Source organism: Ambystoma mexicanum, chromosome 8 (genome assembly GCF_040938575.1).
Source record: "Ambystoma mexicanum isolate Mex_15411 chromosome 8, UKY_AmexF1_1, whole genome shotgun sequence".
In the NCBI taxonomy this organism is placed as follows: Eukaryota; Metazoa; Chordata; class Amphibia; order Caudata; family Ambystomatidae; genus Ambystoma; species Ambystoma mexicanum.
This window is the reverse complement of record NC_090929.1, coordinates 476,867,833-476,895,390: the sequence shown is the minus strand read 5'-3', so window position 1 is coordinate 476,895,390 and position 27,558 is coordinate 476,867,833. Positions and strand designations below refer to the sequence as shown.

At 46.6% G+C, this 27,558-nt stretch overlaps 1 protein-coding gene across 2 annotated transcripts in view; it reads left to right on the top strand.

Moving 5' to 3' along the window:
- The window catches only part of INTS11 (integrator complex subunit 11), a 717,472-nt gene that overhangs the window by 191,527 nt on the left and 498,387 nt on the right, over positions 1–27,558 (top strand). For both annotated transcript variants that reach the window (XM_069610104.1, XM_069610105.1), the window contains exons 8-9: positions 9,949–10,087; positions 10,858–10,922. In XM_069610104.1, the coding sequence (XP_069466205.1) occupies positions 9,949–10,087; positions 10,858–10,922 (204 nt within the window). The remainder of the gene's footprint in view (positions 1–9,948; positions 10,088–10,857; positions 10,923–27,558) is intronic.

The window sequence follows — 27,558 nt, the reverse complement described above, 5'->3', positions numbered from 1 at the left end:
AGATGGAGGCTTCGATGGAAGAGGGAGAGTAAGGTCGCTGGGTTTGGGCTCGAAAGGTAAGCAAGATTGCTTAGAAGAGGATGCCTGGCTGTCTTTGTTGACTTTGAGTCTGCTTGAGGGTTTACTCGTCTTCGTCTTTGCGGGACCTCTCAATGTAAGATCGTCTTTTTGGATGGATTGGTCAACTGACCAAGCTGCACATCCATTTTTCGGTTGGAGTCTATTCCCCGTTTTCTGGGTAGTTTTGTTCAGGTTGGATTGCCTGGACCGCGGGGATTTAGTGCTTGAGACTCTTATTTTTTCTTTTGGTTTTGTTGTAGGCGTCTTCGCTGGAATAACTTCCGATGTTGGCCCTGCTTGCAAGTCAAGTGGCACCTTGTTCCCTTTGTTGGTGGAGGCAGTCAAGGCTTCTACGGCCGAGTCCCCTGTGAAGTTAAAGGTTTTATAAACTGGCGCGTCAGTTTGGGTGGACCTCGAGCACTTAGAATAGGCTGTGAGGTGACCTGATTGCGATGGAGCTGGTCCTGATGTTGGTTTGTTGCGATCCTTTGCTGTGATGCAACCTTCAATGAAGGAAAGTCGCGTCTGAACGTGAGCCAGCAGGGTTACTTGATCTTTTGCAGAGTCGTTAAGTGCTGGGTGCAAGGGCTATGGTTAAGGATTACATGAGGGCCAAGAGATCGGTTTTACTTTTTGGAGATTAAGATGAAGGGCCAGGTGTGGCTTTGGAGATCAGAGTTTGGTTTGAGTCTCTGCTCTTCGACGAGGGTTGCCGTAAGTCGCTGATGAGGCTTTCGCTTACAGGGTTCTCTTGGGGGCTCCTGTCAGATGGTAGGGTCTCCTTCCTTACGTCTTGGGTGGTGTGGTTATTGAGTGCTTTGTACCGAAGTTCCTTCTGGTGCATGTTCTTCGTGTGTTTTGCCCGGCCTCGGGGCACCAAGTCCTCTGCTGACTTACTGGTTACCGGATCGTGAGAACACTGAACTTGGTCAGTGAAAGTTGCGCCGATCTTTTGTGTCCGATTGGGGTCTGTAACATTGGAAGAGGTTTCAGGTCTGGATCGTTCCACTTTTAGGTGCCAACTGTTCAAGAAAGCAAGTTTGCGTAGGGAATCCTTATCGTTTTCTTGGTTCTGGTCTGCTCTATCCTATACAAGACTCTGCGTTCCTTCCAGTAGTTCTGCATCAGATATCTCGGCTTTGTCTTCTTCTGGCTGGGATTTGCTTTTGGTCGCAAAGAAATTCGATATGGATCCCTTTGTTGGTGTTTTTTTCCCCTTGCAAAACCGTGGTGGTATTTTTTCTTTCGTCAGTGGTTTTTTACAAGACAGCTGCGTGGTGGCCTTAGAAGGAGTCGTTATATGCGGTTGTGACTGGCGTTTGATGAGGCTTGCACTTGTGGGGTTAAGGCGTCTTGTGAGTTCAGCTTCAGCCGGCGTAGAGTGTGTATCAGAAAAGTTGAGTCTTAGAGGAATTGATGGGGATTTGGTTCCCACGTCCAGCTCGTCTTCCGAATACTCAATAGCGGAGTACGAGCAGTCTTCAGTACTTTTGTCCACCACTCTGTATTTTGCGGGACTAAATGAGTCCTCGTGTTTGAGTGGGCAATGGATTTGTACTTTGATGACTTCCGTGTTCTGAGAATCAGCTATTTTCGCTGATAAGATGGTTGTTACCAGAGGCTCCGGTTCGCTTGGTGCTTTCAGGGGGGTGGTGGTTGGATTGTTCACCCCCACTTCCGAAGTCTCCTTTATTTTCAGAATTAACTTGTACTCAGCAGGAGGAGCGCCCAATTCCAAACTCTGAGGGCCCTCCCCACCTTGCATGCGGGCCGGTTGCGTCTTTACTGGCCTCTGTTCCTGCAAGGGCTGTGAGGGCTGCGAGTTCTGCGGGGTGGGCCCTTCCTCCGCGCTAATCCGTTCCGTGTACTCCAGCTCACTCGGCTCGGGGCGCGGCTCGTCGGCATCAGGGCTCGCCACCTCCGCGACGAGCTCCCGGCCGGCGGCGGCACCCTGCGCAAGAGGAGGCGGACCAAAGTCAGGCGCGGATTGCAGATCTCCAGAGACGAAGCAGTGAGCCCCGTCCATAGGCTCGGCAGCTACGTTTTCAGCGACGGCGCCTGTTGCAGCTTCAGCAGCCAAATCATCATCTTCGGGAGCTTGAGGGCGGGTAGGTCTCGATAGCTTATTTTCTCCAAGGCGGTGTGGGGGGGATGTTGACATGTTATCATCCAGCGGGGTCTGTTCGGAAGTAGGCTCCGTCAGGGCTTCCATGTCCAGCTGGTTAGTCCCCCCCTCCGGTAGGCGAGTTCTCAGACGATGATGTTGCGGGGAAGTCTTTCAGGCCGAGTATGTTTTTTGTCAGGGCTTCTTTGCATTTGTTTAGGGCTGGTGGCATCAGGGCTTCAGGTGATTTGAGTATTTTGCGGGCTGTGGGCTCCTTCAAGGAGTGCGGTTTTCTGGCACGGCTTGCCCTCTTCAGGGGACTCCGCCTCTCCAAGCCACTATCTTCACTTCTCCTCCTCTGGCTTCGGCGTCGGAGCCAGTGCCCCTCACCGCATGTTTCGTCAGTTAGCATCTCAGTGTCGGGCAACTCCTGGACAGTTGGATTGCCTGATGAAGCTCTGCTGCAGGTCCGAATCGCCTGAAACTCCCTCGACAGAGAAGCCCCTTCAAAGACTACTTCTTCCCTTGAGCTGGCAGGAACAACCAACTCGCAAGCCACCTGGAAACCGTCTCCATACTGGTCTGATTTTCTTCACAGTGCTGTTGAAAAGCGGATAGGCAGTGAGAAGGAAACCAGCTTGTGGACTTTAAGGCACTCGCACCTTAAAGCGACGAATTTGCCAAGCTTGTAGATCCTTACCCATGCAGAGCAGGAGCCTCCCGATGTCCTCCCTCTTGTCCCCACGACTGAGGCCCAGGAACAGCGAGATTTGTGGGATCTGCCAGGAACATTTGCCTCAGCTGCAGCTTTTCTTCACGAACAAGGTACTGTGCAAACGCGGTGGAGAAATCCTCTTTGCCATGGTGAAAGTTTGTGAAACTTTCCCAACTTTGGAGTCTTGTTCGCTCCTAAACCTACATCTAACTCTTTCTTGTGTAAACTACTTCCAAGATCTTTGGCAAAGACTTAACCGTTTACTACAGAACTGCTCTATCCTATACAAGACACTGGTCCATTGACTTTGGCCTTGGCCTTTTGAATTGAACTGCCTCTAATAGTGAACAGAACTATTTGCCTTGCCTAAAGAAAGTATGTGTGCTATGTTGTTATAACCTTTGTCTTTTTACTGCCTTTGAAAGTTACTGAAGTTCCATTTTGCTCCCCCCTCTAAAGAGCCTAACTTGTTCAGATACTGATGGGTTTAGTACTAGAGTCTATTATAGTTTGATATTGAGCTGCTTACGTAGGACTTCCCGAGTGGGAAGAAGGTTCCATCTGAGTTTTATAAGAAGAGAGCGGTAGTGTCTATTAGGAAATTGGAACAAAATAAAGGACATCACACCTCTCTTTTTATGATCAAATTGAAGATCACTCAGTGAGGAATAACCATGAAGTTTTTCGATAGTGTTACTCCAATCATGGCTGAACAGAGACTCCTTTACCTTGTTAGGGTTTGTAAGTAATGTATCCCTGTCGGAGGATATATCCATCAGGGTCTTATCGCAGAGAGTGGAGAAAAGATGGAGATATATGTTGTGGCCCGAGTGTGTCTGGGAAAAAATCATGTGGCCCACATCAGCATATAAAGTATCGGGTCTGGGGGAAAGCAAGGCTGAGAACAATGAGAGAACCTTCCAAAGAATCCTAGCTCGTAGAGAAACCAGACCCAACTCATATCTAGTGGCAACAGTAGGAATTGAATTGGGCAGTTTTAAAACTTTCCTCCAGTAAATACCTTCAAGAGAGTCCCAGAAGGGCAGAAGTGTAAGGTAATGGAGTTCCATACCATACAATAACTTTGGAGTCACCTTACCCTTGAAAAAGTCTACCACAGGTTTAAGGGAAAACGTACAAACTTTTTGATATTGGGGAGGAAGACTTGGCTTCGGATGCATTGATGATTTACCCATCGAATGACGCATGGAAACCAGTTTTTGATCTGGAGACAGTGTTCTGTCTTATTTCTAAGGCTAAGAAATCTAGGGCGCCAGGCCCAAATGGCCTTACGAACAATACATTCAAAGCCGAGCCCGAGATTTGGGCCAATCTACTCTTCCTGCTTTTTCAGGACGTAGTAAATTCCGGGAAGGTCCCTATGAGTTGGCATACGGCCCATATTGTCCCAATCTTTAAGAGAGGCTTACGCTCTGAGGTAAAGAATTATAGACCGATCTCTCTTATAGACGCGGACTGTAAGCTTTTTGCTTCTCTGCTCCTCTCCCATCTTAACATATGGATTAGGGACAATCATATTCTCCCCAAATACCAAACTGGCTTCAGGGCCGGCCACTCTACCAATCTCAATGGTCTTATTATAACTGCCCTTCAGACCTCTTCCTGGGGAAAATCTGATGGTCCTTTGTATGTCGCCTCAATTGATTTATCCAATGCATTTGATCTGGTCATTAGATCCAGATTATGGGAAAAATTAACTAAATGGGGCATCCCGGCGGGCCTCCTTTCTCTCATTATGGCCCTCTATGAAAACTCGGGGGTACACATCAGGCTCGATTTGGCTGGTACTCTCTCTAGGAGGATTAGGACGCGTATCGGGGTGAGACAGGGTTGCTCGTTAGCTCCCTGTCTATTTATCCTCTATTTGGCGGATGTGGATAACTTCCTGAAAAATGCAGGCATGGTGAGTGCTAAACTTGGGGACCTGAGATTCTCATGGTTGGCATATGCCGATGACTTTCTCTTGTTCGACCAGACCAAAGTGGGCCTGCAGAGGCTCCTGTGTAAATTTGAACAGTACGCACTGCTAAATGGGCTGAAGATCAATCCTGGTAAAACACGTATCATGGAATTCTCAAAGGGGAGAACCCGAAACAACAAAGTATGGAAAATGGGGGGAACAAACATTTCTCGAGTTAACAAAATCGTCTATTTGGGCTTTTTGATCTTGGCCCAACCATCGGTGATAGAACTGAGACGATTTCTTAGACAGAAACTGCTCCCTCTCATCTCCCAATCACGTACTTTGGAGAATAAATATTGTACGTTTTCCCTTAAACCTGTGGTAGACTTTTTCAAGGGTAAGGTGACTCCAAAGTTATTGTATGGTATGGAACTCCATTACCTTACACTTCTGCCCTTCTGGGACTCTCTTGAAGGTATTTACTGGAGGAAAGTTTTAAAACTGCCCAATTCAATTCCTACTGTTGCCATTAGATATGAGTTGGGTCTGGTTTCTCTACGAGCTAGGATTCTTTGGAAGGTTCTCTCATTGTTCTCAGCCTTGCTTTCCCCCAGACCCGATACTTTATATGCTGATGTGGGCCACATGATTTTTTCCCAGACACACTCGGGCCACAACATATATCTCCATCTTTTCTCCACTCTCTGCGATAAGACCCTGATGGATATATCCTCCGACAGGGATACATTACTTACAAACCCTAACAAGGTAAAGGAGTCTCTGTTCAGCCATGATTGGAGTAACACTATCGAAAAACTTCATGGTTATTCCTCACTGAGTGATCTTCAATTTGATCATAAAAAGAGAGGTGTGATGTCCTTTATTTTGTTCCAATTTCCTAATAGACACTACCGCTCTCTTCTTATAAAACTCAGATGGAACCTTCTTCCCACTCGGGAAGTCCTACGTAAAAGGAAGAAGTTTTCTGATTTGGATCCCACCTGTCGTTTTTGCAAACTTTTGGGGGTCACTGAAACTTCTCGGCATCTCATTCTTGATTGCAAGGCTTTGACCTCTTTAAGGGACAAATATCTAGGCATTTTTAATGTTATGGGGCGACTTGGGGTAGACAATTGGATTTGGTCACAATGTCTCTCAATCTCGAACATCAAGGTTGGTCTGGCTGTGGCGGGCTTTATCAGAGCCCTTGACCTATATGCCCCCTTGGTCTGATTTTTGCTCCTATTCTTGGAACTATGAATTTTTTACTATAGGAGCACAGTGTTTTTTAATATGAGCAATGTATTTCATATTTTATACCTTGTATTTATTCTATCTGTTATTCTCTGTAACTAGTACTTTATATTGACTTGACTAATCTTAGACAATCAAATTTCAAATCTGAAACCGGTTGATTATCTATTGTCTGTCCCTTTTCTGTAAAATTTGCTAACTCTTGCAACTTATGTAAATCTGTAATTTCGTATTTCTTTAGCGGGTATTCTCTTTTTCTTCTTTTTTCAAATGCAAATGCAAAGCAATGAATGTTTATCTCTTTCTTTTTTTTTTTACTATTTTGTTTTTTTTAATTATAAAGTTTGTTCTATTTGTAAAGGTTTTTTGTAAACCATATACAATAAAAAAAAAAAAAAAAATTGAGCTGCTTATTCTGATGTAATGGTTTCTAACTAAGTGTGTAAATAAATTAATATTGTTTTACCAAGAAACCTTTAGTAAGTGTCTATTTGAACCACTGTAATTGAAAGTCCTTTGTGTAACATCTTGTACTGCTCACATCCCTCTTGAGATGAGCCTGGCTGCTCAGCCCTGCTACCAACAAACTGTGTGGTACAGACTTATACCAAAGGTGAGATTGTGCTTACACCTGTAGTCTTAATTGTGTGTAGTGGTCCCAAAGGGTACTGCATGTGATTCTGCCTAACAAAGGGAGACCTTTTCCCCACCTTTGTTGAACTGTAAAGACTCGCTTGAGAAGACACAACTGCCTAAAGCCAACCAGAAGGAGGGCGTCTACTTCTGCACCCTTAGACTGCTTTCCCTCCAACCTACTCTTCTGCTCGACTGAGAAGATCCATACCGGACGACTTCCTCCCTTGGACTGGTGGGGCCTAACTAGTCTCGAGACCAACTGCATGTTGAGCTGTCCCGCGAAGAGCTGCGACCATCCTGGGCTGCAATCTCCCAATACCCTGTGACATGGACCATTTTGCTGTGCATAGTCTCCCGCGTGGTTTCAGCTGGGACCTTCTGGGCCTGCTGTGACACTTTCCTGCTCTGAGACATTTCCCCTGCTCCGAGACGTCTCCCCTTCCAAGTCGGGGACCGAGAAACGGAGGGAAGTATGCCGAGTGACAACCATTGCTGCTCTGAAGCCTGTGCTGAGTACAAAAGAGCCAGTAGCATGAACATCGTCTGCTTGGCGTCCCATTTGAAGAAGATGACCATCTGCTCCCAGCAAAAGGAACTGCTGTCACCTGATCCCGGGGACCCGCCGCTAGCACAGTCTTCTTCCTTTAAAAGGTACTGTTCGCTCCCAGGTGCTTACATGGTTGCTTGCTGTGTTGAGCTGTACCCCTCCTGAGCTTCTTGAGAAACATTGGGGTGGACAACCCAGCTGTGTTGTGCCAGGCCTAAGGACATCAGCCCTTTGGGCTACAATCCATCAGGAGGTCCATCTAATCTCCCTGAACTCTTTATACTGAACATTGTACTTACCGGCAACAATGAATAATCCTGCTAAATGTTACTTTGATAGTGTCTGCCTTGCTTTGTTTTTCCGCCCACGGGCCCTGGTCACCCAGTTGCCCAACTGACTTTGAGAGACTCCTCCCCTGATAGGGCTGGACTTTGTATAGTGTAGGCCGACTAGAAGTTACTTGCCAGTATCCTTGTGTGACATTGAATGTTGGTTAAACAATTGGTTTCCTAACTTGAATGCTACTCTTGACTACTTAACTGTATATCATCTGAGGTCTACCATTGAATTGAGTAATGCTTAGCAAATGTCTTGCTGTATATATGTAAATATGTTTACTTACCTGAAATACTAGTAATGTGTTAGTCTGCCTTAATGTTTTTAATAAATAACCATATTTTTATAAAACCACACAGTAAGTGTATTGTTGACTAGAAGTGTGCTCCGAGGTCTTTGTACTTACCTACAGCACTCCTCCATCCTAGATTAAGCCTGACTGCTCGACCATAGTTACAAAACCTTTTTGGTACTTCAGGCCAAACCTAATGGAGCCCTGTGCATCCAAGAGGGAGTCTTCTGATGTCCTACCACAGGTGGTAAAACTCCTTAACAAACGTTGAAAATATTTCCTATGGCTAACCGCTGAGACACACGGCCTGACACTTCGCTAGTAGTATTTGTAGAGTGGCATCCAGGTACGTGGGCTGTGAAAATCCGTTTTTGCTACAAATCCGCCTCTATACACATGCTGAACACATAGGTTATGTGGATAGAGGTTATGTGGATAGGAGGCAACTTGAAGGCTGGGAAGAGCTAGGCTTGGCGACGTGGGGAGCTAACTTTGAAGGGGGTTGCTTGAGACCATTCACAGGCATGTGCGCTACCGTAGGTCTGAACAGAGGTCAGTTTTTGTCGTACGCAGGCATCACAAGCCGGGCCTGTAAGTTGTGGGACATGCTACCGGAGGAACTTCCCGTCTCACTTCTGCTGGTATGCTCTAGGAGATGGTGGCCAGCCGATATCCATGTCCTATCGATTGTTGTTAAGCGGCAGGGTTAGGGTGGGGGAGGGAGGTGAGAGCCAGGAAGGTTTGGGAAAGGGACCTGGGTGTGATATTTGAGGAACAGTGGCAAAAGATCTGCATGTACATGAAGCTGGTGTCCCGCAACGGTCAGCTGAGACTAATACAGTATAATGTCTTGCATAGAATGTTCTTGCCGCTGTGGAGAATGCAGAAAATGAACCCGAATAGTCTGAACGTGTGCCCTAGATGTGGGATGGAACGGGCAATGCCCGACACTGGGGAGATTCGGGGACGTTTTGGCACAGATCAGAGATTGTTTTCTTTGGGGGGGTAAAACATTCCCCGTTGATATGTCTACTGGGACAGTTCCCCAGCAGGAAATCATTGAAACAAATTAATTAGATGCTTGATCTGGCCTTGGTGTTAGCCAAACGAGGAATAGGTATTACATGGTATAGTTCTACAAGCCCCAGAATAACAGATTGGAAGCGTGACTTGAAGCGCAGAACTGGCCCCTGGTTTGGATTAAGAGTGTGTATATTGACGTGGTTACATCGAATAGAAAAGAATGGGCTACATTACTGGGTGGACTTCTGTATCCTTCAGACGAGAGGCCCCGTGAAGGCTTCACATTGGCTTTCAATATTGATGTAGTACGACCCCCTCGCCCTCTGAGGGACTGATGGAGCTGGATGGCTTTGTGAGTCCTTATTTCATTGTTCCACATCTTTTTTCACCTTATTCGATTGAACTTGTGGCTAGTAGGTTGTTGCAGTGGGCGAGTGACAGGGAAACGGGAGGTGGGTGTTGTTGGAAAAATATGCTGTATCTCGATGTTTTGTTCAAAGCATACCATTTGATTTTGATTGCATAAAACTCAATACAGATTTTTTTAAAGGGCTTTGCCCACGCATGAAATTGAGAGCATCACTTCCTGCTCCAAATCCATATTTCTTATGTATTGTGAAGATCAGTTTGTCTCCATTATACATCATAAGATACTGGACCTTAATCAGACCTTTGTTACTCGTCATTGCATACAGTGACCATGATCATTGCCCTCAGCTGATTATTTAGCCTGTAAAATAGCAACTATTGAAGATCTGTGTGGGACCAAGTCAGCTTTTCATCCAGTAGAGGTTGATAACATGAGTAGCATTAAGGTGGGTATTATTAACTCATGGCCATTACTGCATATTCGACCGCAATATCAAAAAAAGGGCTTTTTATGACGATGCTTGTAAATTCCACAAGCAGAAGAGACAGGTAAAATGAGTGTCTGTTAAGCCATCTCTCTTGGTGAAAAGGGGGGGTACACGGCATGGGAACAACATGTGCTGATTTGTATTTTAGCTTTTTTATTTTTTTCTCAACTCCCTGCTCTGCTGGTTTGTCTTTATTCTAGAGCTGCTTGGATTGACAAATGCCGGCCAGACTTGCTGATCAGTGAATCCACATACGCCACCACTATCCGGGATTCAAAGCGCTGTCGTGAACGTGATTTCTTAAAGAAAGTTCATGAGACTGTGGAGCGAGGAGGCAAGGTAAAGTCTCAAAAGCAACTGGTTATCGTTCCACCACTCTCCCAGAGACCCCCACTCTCTTAGTTTGCAGTGCTGTGTGGTTTCACCTACCTAATATTGATAGTGGTAAATTTGTTCCGGACTTTTTGATTGTCTTTTTAGTAACTTGTTCTCCCTCCTTCCACCCTGCCCACCCGTATCTCTCCCCAGCATATCACTCCCTATATAATATATATGTATATATCAGCTTCAACGTTTATTTCAGAAATAGAGAACAATTCCATAAAAACATAAATACATACAAATCTTTGCAAATAATTCACAGATAAAATATACCAGATAAAAAGATGAAAACTGCTCATACACACATACATTAAATCAGTAAAAAAAAAAAATATATATATATATATATATATCACAACCAAACTTCGGTCTATATTACGGAGGTGAAACCACTGCACGCTGCAGTTTGCATATCCTGTGCAACTGGGATAAAACATTTTTAAATTTCATCTGTTATCCCATGTCTGTCTCAATTCGTCCAGTCCTTTCCTTTCTTCCATTTGCAGCAATGAGACTATGCAACCAGTGTTGCCTTCTATGTACAATTAGTGTTTTCCTTTTAGATGTTGTCCAACTCTCTTCCAAGAACGCCTTACATTTCATCTGTAGAGTGTACCTAAGCTCCACTGATGCTGTGCTTTCCTGTAATTCCAGTTCTTATTTATATTTTGTTTCTTCCACACTCGTTTCTGCCAGACTCCTTATTCAAGTTGTTTTTTCCTCTGCAGGTTCTCATTCCCGTTTTCGCTCTGGGACGGGCCCAGGAACTCTGCATCCTCCTTGAAACCTTTTGGTATGGAAGCACCAAATTAGTTATTTCAGATTAATTGGTGACAGTGATGTTTCGGTTTTGTGCAGCACAAATATGGCAATGGAAAAATAACCAATTGAGCCCTTGATAGTGCGCGGTATAAATAACCTTTAACATAATATGCCTTGGTAGCCAATACTGTGTGATGCATCTATTTTGGGGATGCACATAATGCGTATTACCAGAAATGTTTTAGGAATTTCTGAAGTGAAGCAGGTTTCATTTTTGTGGACAAAGGAATCTCTTTTACTGAAGACAAACACCTGCTTTATTTCTTTGGAGTGTGTACAGTTGATTTGTCTGGTGCCTGGATAGGGATACATTTCCTGTTAATGTTGTGAAAAGATTTGTGGATGTTGGTGGGGCCAAGTGATTTTTAAAAGGAACCTGAAGCGGAATAATTTTGCTTAAGTGGCTAGAGTACGGTAAACCTCTTGGTTTACTTTTGCTGGAAGCAGCCATGCTATAAATGATGCCTGTTATGGCATTTCAGGTTTGCAGAAATTCTGCTTTACCCTTCACATAGGAAAATTAGCCTTTACTGAAACCGTGTGACTCCAGGACTAACCTATACGTCTGAAAGGTTCCTAGGGCTGCTTGGGTGTTGGTCACATGTTGGGCTTTTCCTGAAATGTAATCCATCTGTAAATCTATTTGGTGCCTGTTGCTTTTCGTCAGGTTGCTGGCACAGCCTCTTCTATATAGGTTAATATAGCCTAGGTTCTTTGAAAGAAGAAATCTCTATTGTGTGTAACTGGAAAATGGTCTTTGAAAACTAAACTGTAATTAACAAGGATACCTCTAATATTGTATACTTTGGGTGGAGGGTTGGGCTGGATCTTGCAGTATATGTATGGAGAAGAAACTCAGTTTGGCGCTTTTGTTGGGTTACCCATGTTCAGAACTTAGTAAAATGCATTGTTTAATTCTGGAATAAATAGGTTGGGGAAATGCCATTTGAAAGCTATTTTCAGTCTTCTCTTGTACACAATGACCCAGAGGAAAAACATGTCACCCAAGGAATCATCAGTTTAATTAACTCCACCATGTTTCCTGGAACAGCGCAATGAGGAATACTGATCACCTATTTGTATATCATGAAAGGCATTGACATACAAACCCACACCAGAGCATTTTCTGCCATTAATTGGGAAATACAACCCTCGTTGTTTTGGAAACCGGCTAAACAAAACACTAGCTAATGGCTAGAGCTACTACATAGCAGAGAGGCTGTCCATGCTCTTTTGAGTTGAGAAAGCAGTAAACTAACAGGTCTACAGAAGTTACCACTCCAGCCCTTGACCTCTTTTAGACCTTTGCAGACAACCCTATCGCTGGATGACTTTCTCTTCCGCCATAAAAGGTGCAAGTGCTCTGTGCACAGCCAATATGGGTTTATGGGCCAGAGGATTGCCAGAATCAGCCCTCATTTTTCTAATGACTGAGCTTCTGGCAGCCCTGTGATTTTGGGGTTGGAGAAAAGGGGTTCTACAAGGCACTGGAGCACAGGTCCTGTCCTGTCCAGGTTCTGTACCCAGTTAAGTCTCGTTGGTTGAGTGTCGGCTAAGAGCAGCATTTGTCAGGCAATCAAGATGACAACTTCTAGTTTTTGTCCCTATATCTGTCACAATAATGGCCATCTAGATTATCTGGCTGGCCCGCAGATGAGACAAACTGTCTGACAAATCAGAGAACAGGTAATATGCTGGCTGTGCCAAAGTACAATTATTTAAGAGATGGTTTTACATGCGACTGACTTAGCCTTCTAGACACCCTGCCCTTTTGAGACTACTCCAGATTTTCTTGCAGACCAAGGTGGCTTTGAAACAATTAAGAATAATGAACCCAAAAAGGCTTGTCCACTTGCATAAATCATAAGTAGGGGTTTGGTGCTATGAGAAAAATGCTGGGGAGGTGGCTGGAGACCATGCTGTGAAGAGGGCCACGGCACAAGCTCTTTCATAAGATTCTGCATTTGATCCTTTTAAGTAGTGTGCAAGGTCCTGATTTTATCGGATTTGGCTATCAGAACATTGTGACATTTGGCTGTCAAAACTTGAAATCGATTGAGCAGTTGGAAATGCTGTTCCTGACAGCTTGATTCTGTGCTGCAAGATCTTGTGGGGGAAGAAGCATGGCGGCGTCTCACTAGCTCCAAACTTAGCTCTGAGTTTAGCTGAGGAGAGCCGAGCTGCTGGGAAGTACAGTGTGTGTTCCCGCATTGTATTGCGAGGAAACCGGAGGACGATACTGGGATGAGGCGAAATAGAGACCAGGAGCCGTGGATAACAGAGGTTGGCGTTGAGGCGAGGAAAGACCTATTACTGGACAGCCAGCGGCGAAAGTGGGCTGCGGCTCTGTTTAAGACCATCAGTGCCTGACACACGAGGAGGCCGACATGGTAAAGCAGCCTGCAGCGCGCACTGGGATGGCGAAACAGATTGCAGCAATGAATACAACTTCTTTGGATGACTGGACCACCAGGATATGTGTTGGGTTAGATTTTCATTTATATGCCGAATCGCCTTCACATGTGTGGCCCCCAGCACGTTTTGCTGGACTTGTGGATTCTTTTTCTATGTTCCTGAGTGGGAACCTTTTTCCTCACAAACCCTTTCTTTTACTCTTTTTATGAGTGTCATTTTTCTTAATTTCCATGGTTTATTTTTTTAATCTATACTTTCATATAACTTTTTGGGCATCTACATTTTATTACTGCAGCACACAGCACTTTCCGTGCAGTGTTGCCCTCTGTGCTTTCCTTTTTATTTTCTCTTTACTTACCTTGCAGAACACATGTTCTCGCAGGTAAGGAGGGATTTTCATCCCATATACATTTTATTTTGCGAGACAAGCATACCCCACCTTATGTGGCGTGCTGGGGGAGATACCTGGTATCCCTTTCCTCGCTGTTCCTGTAACATTTCTGTTAAAGTGACAAGCTTTGTGTAATTTTTACTTGCAGGCTGTCATTACAGCCACTGTAATGCACAGAAGGGTCACCATTCTGGTTGAATGGTGGCTTCTTTTCTTTCCAATCAGGGAACTTGCGTCCCCCGCATACTTTCCGGTGTCTGGAAATCCAGACGTAGTCTTATATTTCTGAATTTTCGTCAAAGTTCACATTGAGACAACTGGTCTCTGTGAAGTAGAAAAAATCAATAAAAATTACAAAATATTAATTATTTATCACAAAAAACTTATTTTTATTCATGACGATGATGCAAAGAGGGCCCAACGCGTTTCGAGTGTAAATCACTCTTCATCAGGGGCATAAGTGATTCTATAGAAAAAACTACATATGAAATATTTTATAGTTCAACTCATATTTGCAACATTGTAATTCCAACCTTCATTACAAATTTACAGTCAATGATAACCATCGCACAAGAAAATCTTCATATTAGAGGTCAGTACCTTCTAGATTGTACAATCAATATTTGAGTGAGATGAAATATGCCCTCAAATTATGCTAATTGACTCAAAGTGTGCCAAAGTTAATCAGTGTTAAATTCATCAGTGAACCAAGTGGTTAGATAATTTGTTAATAATCGTGTGCAAAGATAAGGTGAAATGCTAACCTTGTGATATGGAAGGCTCAAAATAAAGGTTGAGCTAGAATTCTTCTGGCTGGATGCCAGCCTATTCTTGTTAGTCTGCATAAGCTTTAAAGTATAATGATGTCCTATGAATTGCCATGTTTATAATAGTGATAAAAATGAAGCTGATCTGATCATTTGAATATCCTCTTACCAACTAAGTGATTAGCACTGCCTAGTGTTGAGTCTCAGTACCAATGACACCCATCATAAATGCGCTCAGGATTCCTAAATGGGAAAAATTCAAAAGGAACCACTTGGGCAGATCGTCCCATTTCTGATTATGTTAAAGAAAATGGGGTATGAAGTTTAAAAGGACTTACTGCAGCTAATATTAGATAGCGTCGGTCGATGCTTGTACCGGGTGCACCGAGTCTTGACTTCTGTGTTGGGCAATCAAGAGTGGGTAGATCTATTACAAAAACAGGTGAAAGTGTCCTTTTTTTCGTACCCACAACAAAGAATCCAGAGACCGGTGCCTGTGCTGCTGCATGGTGAAGGCATCCATCTGCAAGCTCTTCTTCACTGCTGAGGTACTGTGTGGCTGAAGGTAATACTTACCTAAAGTCTTGTGTCGCTCCTATGTGGCTAGGGTGGTGATTTGTGTAGTTGGAAGTTTGCCAATACCGTTCGCCGAGGTTGAACGCTGGAATGCATCCAGGGAGCCTTCTACAAAGTCCCTGAACGCTTGCACCAACTTAACGTCTGATACTTACTTGTTCACCGAGAAATCCTCTGGAACTCTGACTTTCCTACAGTTCTGCCTTATCCTATGTTGGGGTGATTAATCATTTATATTCATCCCCTCTCCTTTTGCTGGACTTTTGGACCTTTGTCAGAAATCCTGAATGAGTGGAGCCTTTTGCCACTCATTCATTCTCATGGGCTCTGTCTTTTGTAACTCTATTCTTTGTATTCTACCTATCCTATGGAGTCTGTTTTCCTACATAACTCTAAAAAACACCTGCATTTTACAATTTCAGCACACAGCTCCTTATGGGCAGTGTTACTGGGGACCCTTGGGGTCCTCCTTTGAGTTTCATGTCGTTATCCTGGCGTAACTACAGCTCTTAAGGATAGAGAGATATACTTGGCTCTCCTAAACCTTAATAGTCTATTGGCACACACCACCTTATGTGGAGTGCCAAAGGGATACCTAGTGTCCCCCTTCTGTCTGCTCCGATGACTTTTTAGTCACATAGACAAATTCCTAGTGCTGGCTGGTGGCAGTGGACGTGCCCTAACTACTATTGTGTGACATTTCTACTACAGACGATGTCCACAATCGGGGCACCCAAGTGCTTACTTGGGGCTTTCCTTCTTTTTTCGCCTTTGCTAGCGTGTTTGTTCTTTGGGTGCATCATTCTGGGAGGGGGAGGGACTGCGTGTGTTTTATCTTTGGCAGGAACCCTTGGGTGTCCCTGCCTAGGCTCCAGAGTGTCTGGGCAGGCAGGAAGTATGGGAGAAGGTTGCCACCCCCCTGTATTTTCTGTGCCTGAATGGGACCAGCTTCCACTGGGGTTCTGGCTGCCCTGATTGGACACCCAAACGCCCCTTTCTGTACACTGCTGAGGAAGATTGCAGATGAGTGAGTGCTGGAACTGGATAAAAGGGGAGGCTCCTTGAGTGAAAAGCAAGTCGACCACTGGAAGCTGAAGTAACCGAAGAAGATGAAGACCAGAGACGCCTGTAGACCCTTTACAACACCGTGAAGCGACCACTGCTGTCCTGACCCAATTTATTTGTGTGCAGAGGAACTAGGAAGAAGACCACTCCTTCCATTTGACTGGTGGGAACAACCAGTTCCAAGACACACTTTGATTTGATGCATCTCCCGACGTCCTGTGAGTTTCCTGAGCTGCAGGACCCCAATACCAGGAGACCTGCTGCCCATTTTGAGTGCATCATCGTGGAATGGCCGAATCCGTCAAAGTCTTTGCTGAGCCCTCCAGGACACTCCAGGGGCACAATCCAACTCATACAGACCCCTCATCACAATGTGGGACTGCAGGAACCAAAGAAGAATGACCCGGCGAATCGCGTCCTTGGTTGGGGCTGCAGAAAATGCACCAAAATCTGCAGAGTGACCAAAGAAGTTGATTTAAGCCGTGCCAGAGGTCCTCCCTCGAGACTGCTACTGAGACCCTGTCCATTGTCCTGCCTTTCGTCATCAGATCAAGGAATTCGGGGGTCGGGTCCAGAGTTGCAACACAGCGAAGCATCCACTACAAAAGATTTCCTCAAACATAAAGTACTGTGGCGAGGGAAAAATGGATTGCTTGCCTTATTCCAGAAAGTCGCTCCAAAGCATTGGACTGCACGTAGAGGTGTCAGGACAACCCCCTCTTACTTCCGACATGTTCACTGTACTTAACTACAGCTCACATCTTCCTCTTTAGATAAGACTGACTGCTCTGCCACTCTACCAAGGTCTCTGAGTAGTAAAACACTTCCATGTTCTTTCATCGCCTTCAATTTCAATGCCAGGCATTGGAATGTGTACATTCGAATGAAAATGTTAATCGAAATGTTTTTTGTTGTGGGGGGCTGGAGGGGTTTCCACCCCAACCCCTTATATGCCTTTTCCCACCCCCCTAAAATAAATATTCGATGAACGTTTTCATTAGAATGTACACGTTCTAATGTCTGGCGTTGAAATTGCAGGCGATGAAAGGACGTCGTACCAGGAAAACACCCCTAACATCCTGACCTGCCTACAGCTGGCTCCTGGACCACCAGCGTCCCCCTTCTGCCACTGAGAACACTCATGCCCTAGAATAGGGAAGGACTAGAAAGTATATGGTCTCTGCAGAGAAATTATAACAAATGTTGCAAAGTACTTACACGCTGTGTGTTAGTGTGTAACTTTGATTCAGTAATAGAATACGTTACAAAGTGTTAATACATTATTACATACCTTTTGAGTTGCTTAGTGCCCCTCTAAAAAGTATACAAAGTTATTTACTTGCCTTTTTGAAGTGTTCCCCTCTTCTAAAACGTAACATTGGTGTGCCTACAAATTCCTGAAATAGAAGTGTAAGGGTTTATTACCAATAGGGTTTTACTCACCTTGAATAGCTTGGTGCCATCCTAAATGTGTAACATTAGGCTTTGCTTACCTGGAACTGCTTACTGCCTTTCTGAAAAAGCCTTAGAGTTCTTAACTACCTTAGAATTGTGTTCCACTATTCTGAAAAGTGACATTAGTATAACTGCATATACCTGTAATAGAAATGGTTTAAGGGTTTATGGTTGCACTCATCTTGAATATCTTTTTGCCATTCTAAATGTGTATCCTGAGTTCTTACTTATCCATGAAGTGCATACTGCCCCTCTGAAAATGACATCACAAGTTATTGCTTACCTTAGAACTGTATTCTGAAAAGTGATGTTGGTGTAACTATATTCTAGAAACTGGATAAGGGCCATAGTGTACTACCAATAGGGTCTGCTGTGTCATTCTAAAAGTCAACTTGTGGTTTTACTGCACATGAATAGCTTACTGCCATTCAAAATTTAGTTTATGCTTTGGTTTACTTACCATAAGCCTTTATTTGGTTTTTATATTGTGTTTACAATCTATAAGTGTACTCAACTTTCTGAAGAATTCTTTGACTCTGTATAAAATAAACCTCTATTCGAGGGGATTGTGTCCTCTGACGTATTCCACATCTATGACAGTAATCACCACAGCTGTGCTGCCTCAGACATTTTTTTGGCGTAGGCGTCCTGCGTCAATGACGTCGATACGCTGTCCTCGGATGTTATAGCTAGGACGCACAGCGCCCGTAGCCTCTGTTCTGTTTTTTCCGCGAACGTGTTTGCCTCGGAATCTTGGTGCGCTTGATTCTTCTCCTGGTGAATCGTTTCTTCTAACTTGGATATTGTGAATATGGCTTCGTCTTCTTCTACCCCAAGGTCGGGCTTCAAGAAGTGCCGGGACTGCGGTTCCAAGATGTCCCTTACAGACCCGCACAATGTCTGCCTTTGGTGCCTCGGCGAGAGCCACACCACCGAAGACTGCGATGAATGCCAGTCCTTGACGTCAAAGGCCTTGCGGGAGCGGAAGAAGTTGTTGTCTGTAGGTAGGGTTTCCAAGCCCCGTACATCGAAATCCTCTGGGCTTTCGACCGACGATTCGAGGGGCGACTCTCCGCGTCGTCTTAAGTCCAGGGGGTCTTGTTCTCGGAGTGGGTCCCGCCATTCCTCTGCCTCTTCTAGGCACTCTAGGAAGCACCGTCACTGGTCGCCTTCCTCGTCGGAGGACTCCGCCAGACGGCGGGTGATTGTCCTAACAAGCATTCATCACCGGCGGAATGGACGCGTTCCGCAAGGAGATGATGCCAATTTTTTGAATTGCAGGGCACCGTTCCGTCCGCGCCTTCGAGAGAAGCCGGCAGGGAACGCGCTAGAGCTGCCGCTCTCATGCCTTCGGGCTCGGGCGGTCAACGCGATCATCGGGAGCCGTCGAGGTCCCGATCGGACAAGGTTGATCGCCATAGCCGTGCCCGGTCCAGGTCCCGGTCCTCAACGCCCTCGAGACCGTTGGAGCCTGTGAGGCCTTTGAAGAAGGCATCGATGTCACCGTCATGTCTGTTGAGGGACTCTCTCGAGGCTCCGGCTCCGAGGAAGTCGTCGACGCCATCAGCACTGAGGCCGTCGAAGGACACGCTCAGGGCTCTGGCCTCGAAGCCGTTGTCGAAGTCGTCGACGACGATTCCATCGGCGCCCTCTGCCTTTTGGGGAGGATTTACCGGAGGTGCCCCAGAGGGCCGTGGAGACTCAGAGGAAGGCCCTCAGTAAATCAGTGGGGCCTGTGTTTGAGCCTTTTTCTGTACCCTCATCCAGGGATTTATTCCAGCCCTTGGATTACATCTCAGAGGTGGAAGAAGGGTCAGATGTGGAGGGGGTTGTACCTCCTGAGGTTCCTGATGACCTGTTGTCTGGTCACAGCCAGATGGAAGACCTGCGTCACTCCTTGCATGATGCCAGTGGTCTCGACACCTCTCCGGAGGTTGAGTTTGGCAGGCCTGAGCCTGGTACACATGCAGTGTCCTCGTACAGGCGTCTCATGACGAGGGTGACTGAGTATTTGGGGTGGCCTGCTCCACCTGTGGATTTTCTGCAGGATGGCCTGACAGATATATTGGACCAATGTCCACCCACTGAACCGGTGCTGCCATTTCATATGGCCTTACAAAGAAGGGTGGCGGTGGCTTGGACTGCTTCAGAGAGTCTCCCAGCAGTGAATAAGTCGCTACCGAAAAAATACCATCGAGCCTGTGACGACCCCTGCTACTTGTCTATGCACCCCACTCCGGCGGCTACGGCCCCAGCAAAGCAGGCTGCGTACCCTACCATCCCGCCGGATAGGGACGACAAGCGCTTTGATGGTTGGGCGAAGAAAGTATTTTCATCTGGGGGTATGGCTTTAAAGGCTGCCAACTACGTTTGTGCTTTGGCAAGATTCACTCACACTCTGTGGTATTGTGTATCTTTGGCGGCTGAACATATTCCCGAAGGGGAGGAACGAGATGGTTTTCTGGCCCTCGTGCAGGATGGCAAGGATGCCATGTGTGAAACCGTTCAGTAGGGTCTGGACGTGGCAGACTGTGTCAGCCGGTCCATGGTGGCGAGCACCGTGATGCGCAGGTTCGCGTGGTTGCGGAAGTCAGGGTTAGGTCCTGATGTGCAGTCCTGGCTTCTCAACATGCCCTTTGATGGTGTCCATCTTTTTGGCAGCAAGGCTGACGAGAACCTTGAGAGGTTGCAGACCTCCAAAGCTGCAGCGAAGTCGTTGAGCGCTGCAGTACGTCAACCTCCGCCTTTTTGTCCTAGGGGACAGCAATGGAGGGGAGGTTCCTTTCGATACTACTCTTCCTTTGGTAGATCGAAGGGAGCTGCCAGTCAAAGGGGCCAACGTAGGAGTACCAGAGGTGGAAAACAAGGTACTCGAGGTGCCAAAGCCGCTCGGGCAGTTGCCTCTTTGCCCTCAGGCACTGCCGCAGCCGCTTCCGCTCAGTCATGAGGCCAGGTCCCATGGTTCGCCGGTTGGGGGAAGGCTGGCACAGCATCTTGTAGAATGGCGTGCCACTACTTCAGATGTGTATTCTGGAGATCATAGCCCACGACAGAGGCCTCACGACAATCCACCAGGGAAGCTCTCTTTGACTCCGCTCCTTGCGCAGGAAATCAAATCCCTGCTGGAGAAAGGCGCCATAGAACTGGTGCCTGTAGCGGAGAGGAACAAGGGATGGTATTCCCCATAATTTTTGATCCCGAAAAAAGACGGAGGATTGAGACCCATTATGGACTTGCGTGGTTTGAACAAGCTCCTCAGGAAGGACAAGTTTGAGATGGTTACTCTCTCTCAAGTCCTCCAGGCCCTTCAAGTTCAGGACTGGTTGGTGTCTCTCGACCTCAAAGATGCTTACTTTCATGTGTCGATTCATCCCAAGCACAGGAAGTACCTGAGGTTCGCGATTGGCGACTCGCATTTTCAGTTTCGGTTCCTGCCGTTTGGATTGACCTCCGCCCGAGGGTCTTCACCAAGCTAATGGTGGTGGTGGCAGCGTTCCTCGGGAAAGGTGGGATTCACGTCTACCCCTACCTGGACGATTGGTTGATCAGGGCGCGCTCTCCCGAGCAAGTCCTGGATCATCTGTGGGTCACCTGCCACTCCCTTCACAAGCTGGGCTTCTCCCTCAACTTAAAAAGTCCCACTTGACACCTACCCAGCGGCTCCAGTACATCGGAGTGGTGCTCCCTGGGGCAGTGTTCGCCTCCCCAGGTGAGGGCTCATCACATTCTGCAGATGATGGACATGTTTCAGCATGCCCAGAGTCTCCCGGTGTTTGAGTTCTTGAAGTTGCTCGGCCTCATGGCATCCTGCATTCTGTTGGTGCCGGAGGCCAGGCTGCGGATGAGATCTCTGCAGTGGGCTCTCAAGATGCAGTGGTCGCAGTCCTCCAGCAGGATGTCGGATCCCGTTCAGGTGCCGCCCTCATTGCCCAGGATCTTCTGTGGTGGGCCGACGAAGGCAACCTGATGAAGGGTGCTCCATTTTGGCTACCCTGGCCAGAGGTGACGATCGTGACGGACGCATCCCTCATGGGATGGGGAGCTCATGCCAACGAGTTGACAGTCGGTGCTCGTTGGTCTTTGTCGGAGTCCAGACTCCACATCAATCTTTTAGAGCTGAGGGCCGTCAGGCTAGCCCTGAAGGCTTTTCTGCCGTCTGTGCGGGGGAAGAGTGTCCTGGCCATGCACTAACTCAACAAAAAGGGGGGGGGGGACAGGGTCACTCACACTGTGCAGCGAGGCGATGCAGCTCTGGTTCTGGGCTATCCAGCAGGAAATTTCATTCTCGGCAGTTCATCTGGCCAGAGACGAAAATGCGGCGGCGGACACTCTGAGCAGGCAGAGCACGGTCTCTCACGAGTGAGAGCTGGCTCAGGAAGTTCTGTTGGAGATCTTCGCCCTTTGGGGGACCCCACAAATGGATCTCTTCGCCACCAGTGTCAACCGGAAGTGTGAAAGATTCTGCTTGCGGGAATTTCCTCTAGGAGGAGCCTTTTGGGGACGTGTTCGTAGTGGAGTGGTCCTTCCCACTGCTGTACACGTTTCCTCCAGCCCTGTGCCGTTGGGGAAAGTTCTGCGACTGGTGCAGGGTTCAGAATGTGGATCCTTTTCAGTGTTCAATTGCTGTGGTTCTGTCTTTTTTGCTTTTGTCAGCCCACAAGAGCCTGCAAGTGGGTACCATTAAGGGTTACCTGGCAGTGCTGTCTATATTTAAGCGCTCGTCTGAGAAGTGTTCTTATTTTAAGATTCCTTTGATTTCTCAGTTTTTAAAAGGTCTAACTAATGTGTTTCCACCGTCCCCTTTCCAGGTGCCGGGATGGGATTTGAACCTGGTTCTAAAATTCCTAATAGGAGCTCTGTTTGAGCCCTTACATTCTTGTCCTTTGAGACTGTTGACCTTTAAGACTGTATTTTTGGTTGCAGTTACTTCCGCTCGCAGAGTGAGTTGCAGGCACTATCCACCAAGCCACCTTACAGTGTTCCATAAGGACAGGGTTGTCCTTAGGGTTTGTCCTTCTTTTCTTCCGAAGGTTGTGTCGGAATTTCATTTGAGCCAGAAGGTAATTCTTCCGGCGTTCTATCCTCCTCCGCATCCTGCTAAGGAAGAGGAGAGGCTCCATAGGTTGGATCCGAGGAGAGCTTTGAGCTTCTATCTCTCACGGATGTCCCGGGTCAGAGTGGACGATCAACTATTTGTAGGATGCGCTGCAAGGCGTTTAGGTCAAGCTGTTACCAAGCAGACCTTGTCCAGATGGATCATTTTGACGATCTCTGAATATAACCGTTTGGCGGGTAAGGAGCCTCTGGTAGGCTTATGGGCCCATTCTACTAGGGGTGTGTCTGCCTCTACTGCTCTGCAGAGGGGTGTTCTCATTCGTTATATTTGTGAAGCAGCCACATGGGCCTCTGTCCATACGTTTGTAAAACACTACTCCCTGGATTCTATCCATGGGCAAGATTTGGCCTTTGGTAAGGCGGTCCTCTATTCTGCAATTTGATTGGGCATTCTAAAATTCTAAATTCTTTTTCCCGCCTCCAGACGTTGGTACTGCTTTGGGAGTCTGTCATAGATGTGGAATATGTCGGAGGACCCAATCCCCTCGAAGAACAAGTTACTTTCTTACCTGGTAACGTTCTTTCGATGGGATGTTCCTCCGACGTATTCCACATCGCACCCTCCCAGCCTGCCCCTCTACAGAATTTCTTATGCGATTGCAGCTTATGTTTCGGCAAGGCTTTCTGCAGTCATACTGGCAGGAGATTGGTGCCACACGTTCTGGGGAAAAAACTACAACTGAGGCTACCGGCGCCGTGCGTCCTCGATAGAACATCCGGTGACATCGACCCTCGACGGAGGCCCGCGAGGACAGTGTATCGACGTCCTCGACGCAGGACGCCTACGCCGAAAAATATTCAGAGGCAGCACAGCTGTGGTGATTACTGTCATAGATTTGGAATATGTTGTAGGAACATCCCATCGAAAGAACGTTACCAGGTAAGAAAGTACCTTATTCTTTTTGGCAATACATCAGTTTCAGTGTTTCTTTGGACCATATGTATGCTACAAGTTCTTTGTACCTTCCTACATCCGTCTCTCCTTCCTAAGAGAAGCCTGACTGCCCTGTCCACATTACCAAAATAAGTAGTACAGGTCTATACTAAGAGTTGGAGTTTACTGTATTGCCTATGGTATGATTTTATAAATCCCCTTGGGGGGGACTTGAGAAAAACTGTCATAACACTATGCACCTCTAAAAAACGGTACAATCTTTGAGTGCTCGGGTTTTGTGCGCATTGGCTGAAATTTAGAATATGTATTTTACTGCTGAGATTGCCTTACGTACAGTATGCCCAACCTGTTTTGAATAGCAGGTATGCCTGGTACTTGTGGGCTGAGACGTATGCCTGCTGTTGCCCATGGTTAGCCTTGTAGACTCTTGAGACTCTTCCATTGGGTGCTCCCTCACCCTGACCAAGTACAAAACGCAAGATGACCCACTTGAGAGACCGGAGGGAATTGCTAGGGCTCACGTGGGAGTGAGCGGTGCCCTCTGCCGGTTTTGGAGTGATACTGTGGGACAGTGATGAGGTGCTACTACCCGACATCGGCTGCACATGATACGGTGGAACAATCTTTACTGCTAGAATTTGTTGCCTCAAATCAGCCGATTACTTGACCCATGTGACAATGCACTGCTCTGCACTCATTGCTGTGGAATCCCATGAAATGCTAAATATTAAACAAAAAAGTGGACACAAAGGATCCAGTATGGAATAATTTGCAGCTAAAGGGACACACAGGCAGCCAGCATCGTCGACGGAGGAACTGCAAGTAACTAACCCGGTGGCTGGGACATGAAGACAAGGTTCTTTCTGCAATTGCGGCCTTGCACTCCTCTTTAGAGGGGAAAATAAATGGAGTTCAAATTGATGTCAGTTTGCTACGCGAAGGTGTACACTCACTGGCCGAAAGGGTAACGGCTGCTGAATCATTGCTGAATGAGAATTTGACCATCATTACTGCCTTGGAGACCATTGTACGAGACTTGAAAACAAATGCTACTTTGGAGCTGCGTGTTGAAGACACGGAAGGACGATCTAGACTAAATTCATATTTGTGTTTTGGGTCTACCGGAAGGCGAGGAGGGGGGAATGATCCGACCACCTATATAGAGACTATGATCCCACAAAATGTGGGTCTAGGGATGTTGTCCCAAGGCTTCACAAATGAGGGCACATTGCTCCCTACAGCGAAAGCCACCACTTCGTGCTAATCCGAGACCCATTATTGGATGGGTCCTCAACTTTAGGGACAGGGAAGTGATTCTTCAGCATTCCAGGGAAGGAGCTTCCATACAATGTGGCAACCAGAGCTTGCTATTTTTTCATTCTGCACACCCTTAGTACAGAAAAAGAGAAACCTGTTTGTCCGGACAAAGGAGAGACTCTGGAACTTAGTCCTCAAATATATGTTAATTTATCCAGCTAAACTGAAAGTGCTCTTCAAACGTAGAGCAATCTTCTTGGAAACACCAGAAGATGTATCACAATGGTCTGAAGGACAAACGTGCAGAAAACTGCCACGACAAGCCTACGAAGAGTCCCTGAGTTCAAGGATTTTCTTGACCCTGGTGTGGTATACAATCTTAATCCCAAGTTACCTGGTATTTTATTGGTTATAACGTATACTGCGAGTTAGGACATGACCTGCAGTGTAGTGGGAGCCTCGCACTGACCTTTGCGACATGAAACCTCCAGTACACCGTGGACTGACACGTTAAGGAGGGACCTGTATTGTGCTGGTACCCACCGCCTGCTTTCCTTATGGTGATGTTCCGCCTTGTGGAGATAGGTCGTCTCGAATGGCACAGTGCCATTGAACCTTTATATTGCCATATCGTCCATGAAATGCATGTTCTGTTATCAATAGGTTGTTTTTTTCCCGTTTTCAGTTAAAGGCATCTCGGAAATGAAGGGAGGTGCTAGAAGTCACATGAGATGTTGAACGGGAGGTACAGAGTGCAGTGATTTATTTTACAGGTAGTGGATCCTGTTAGGTAAGATTTTACGTTTAGTACTAAATATCCTTCACTTGTGAGGACCCCCCTGCCCCCCAGAACGTTTTGCTTTACTGGTGGATTATTTTTCCTTATACCTCAGTGAGTGGGAACCTTTTTGACTCTCCATAGTGTCATTTTAATGTTATCCTCTTTGACAACTTTTGGCATATACAGCCTATTGTTGCTGGGTTCCCCTCTGGGCTCCTCTTTAAATTTTCTCTGGGTAACCTTGTGAGAACTACAGTTGCCAAGGATAAAAAGAGATATTTTATCCCCTCTAAACTTTATTTTGATGAGACCAGCACACCCCACCTTATGTGGAGTACTGTCGGGATACAGTGTATCCCCTTTATAATGGACTGTGTCCTCCCACGTATTCCTCATTTTTGACACTTGTTGTCAGAGCTTCAGCTGCTAAAGAAAAACTTTTTCGGCTGAGGGCGCTGTACGTCGATGGCGTTGAGTCGATGTCCCTCAAAGGCCTCCGTTGAGGATGATGTCATTGAGGGCATATATAGCATGCGCAGCACCCGTTGGCCTCAGTTCTGTTTTTCCGCAACAGCGAGATCTTCAAGTGAAATTTGGCGCGCTTCTTGTGACGTTGTTACAAATCCTCTCGAACATGTCTTCATTGACGCCCTCAACTCCGAAGTCTGGCTTCAAGAGGTGCCGGGACTGCGGTTAAAAAATGTCATTCACTGACCCGCACCGTGTCTGTGGCGCCTCGGGGACGGCCATGACACCTCCGGCTGTTCCAAATGCCAGTCCATAACGGGGAAAAAGCCTTGGGGGTAACGGAAGGAGAACCTCACACCACTCTTCTTTGTCCTTGAAGAAATTGAGAAGGCACCGTAGGTCGACTTCGTCAGACGTTTCCCCCGAAAGGGTTGCTTGCTCTACTAAAAAATCCACTCCGGCCGAGTGGGAGGACTTCAGGGTTGAAATGTTAAAGATTTTTGAAAAATAAAGCCATGATCTTAACACACCTTCGAAAGAAGCCGAAAAGGAAAGGTCTCGTCCGAAAACCCTCGAGCCCGGGTAAAAGGCCTGATCGGCATCGGGAGTCCTCGTGGCCTTGATCCAAAAAACGTAAGGATCATACGTGACATAAGGAAAAGTCGAGGTCATTGACACCTTCGACGCCGGCGGTGCCCTGGACGCTCGGGCCTTCAACGCCAGCTGTGCCACACTTGCCAGCTATGCCGTCAGTGCCAAGCGTCCCCCCTAAATCGGTGCCGATAAAGAAAATATCGGCAACTTCGACGTCGAAGCCTGTAAGTACAAAACCTGACGAAATATATATACTCCACTCCCATAGAAAGAGTTCTTTAAGTCTCTACTATTTTTGAAGAGGAGGAGTGTTCTGAAGAAGATCTTTTGGCTTGGTGTACGGTACACCCAATGTACCAGAGAGTTTTATCTCTGAAGAGTCCAGAATGAGGGACCTGTATAACTTGCAAACAGCAAGTGGGGTAGATACCTCGGCCGAACTTGAGTCTGGAAAACAAGAGGCTGGGGAGCACGCGGATGCATCTTGTAGACCGTTCATGTCGAAAGTGGTTGAATACATGGTTTGAAGTAGGCCCCCATTGCCGTATAAGCAAGACGACCTAACAGACATTCTGGACAAGGGTCCACAAACTGATCCTATTTTGCCTTTTCATGTGGCACTGCAAAAAGGGTGGCCAGGAACTGGGAGACTCCAGAATCTAATCCGGCAGTTGACAAGAACTTGACAAAAAAATACTGCCCCTCCAGTAGCGACCCGGACTATTTGTCGCAACACCCCATCCCAGAGAGTCTGGTGGTGCAGGCAGCTACGGCTACTTCCAAACAAGCAGCGGTACCCTACCATCCCTCATGATGGGGACGACAAGC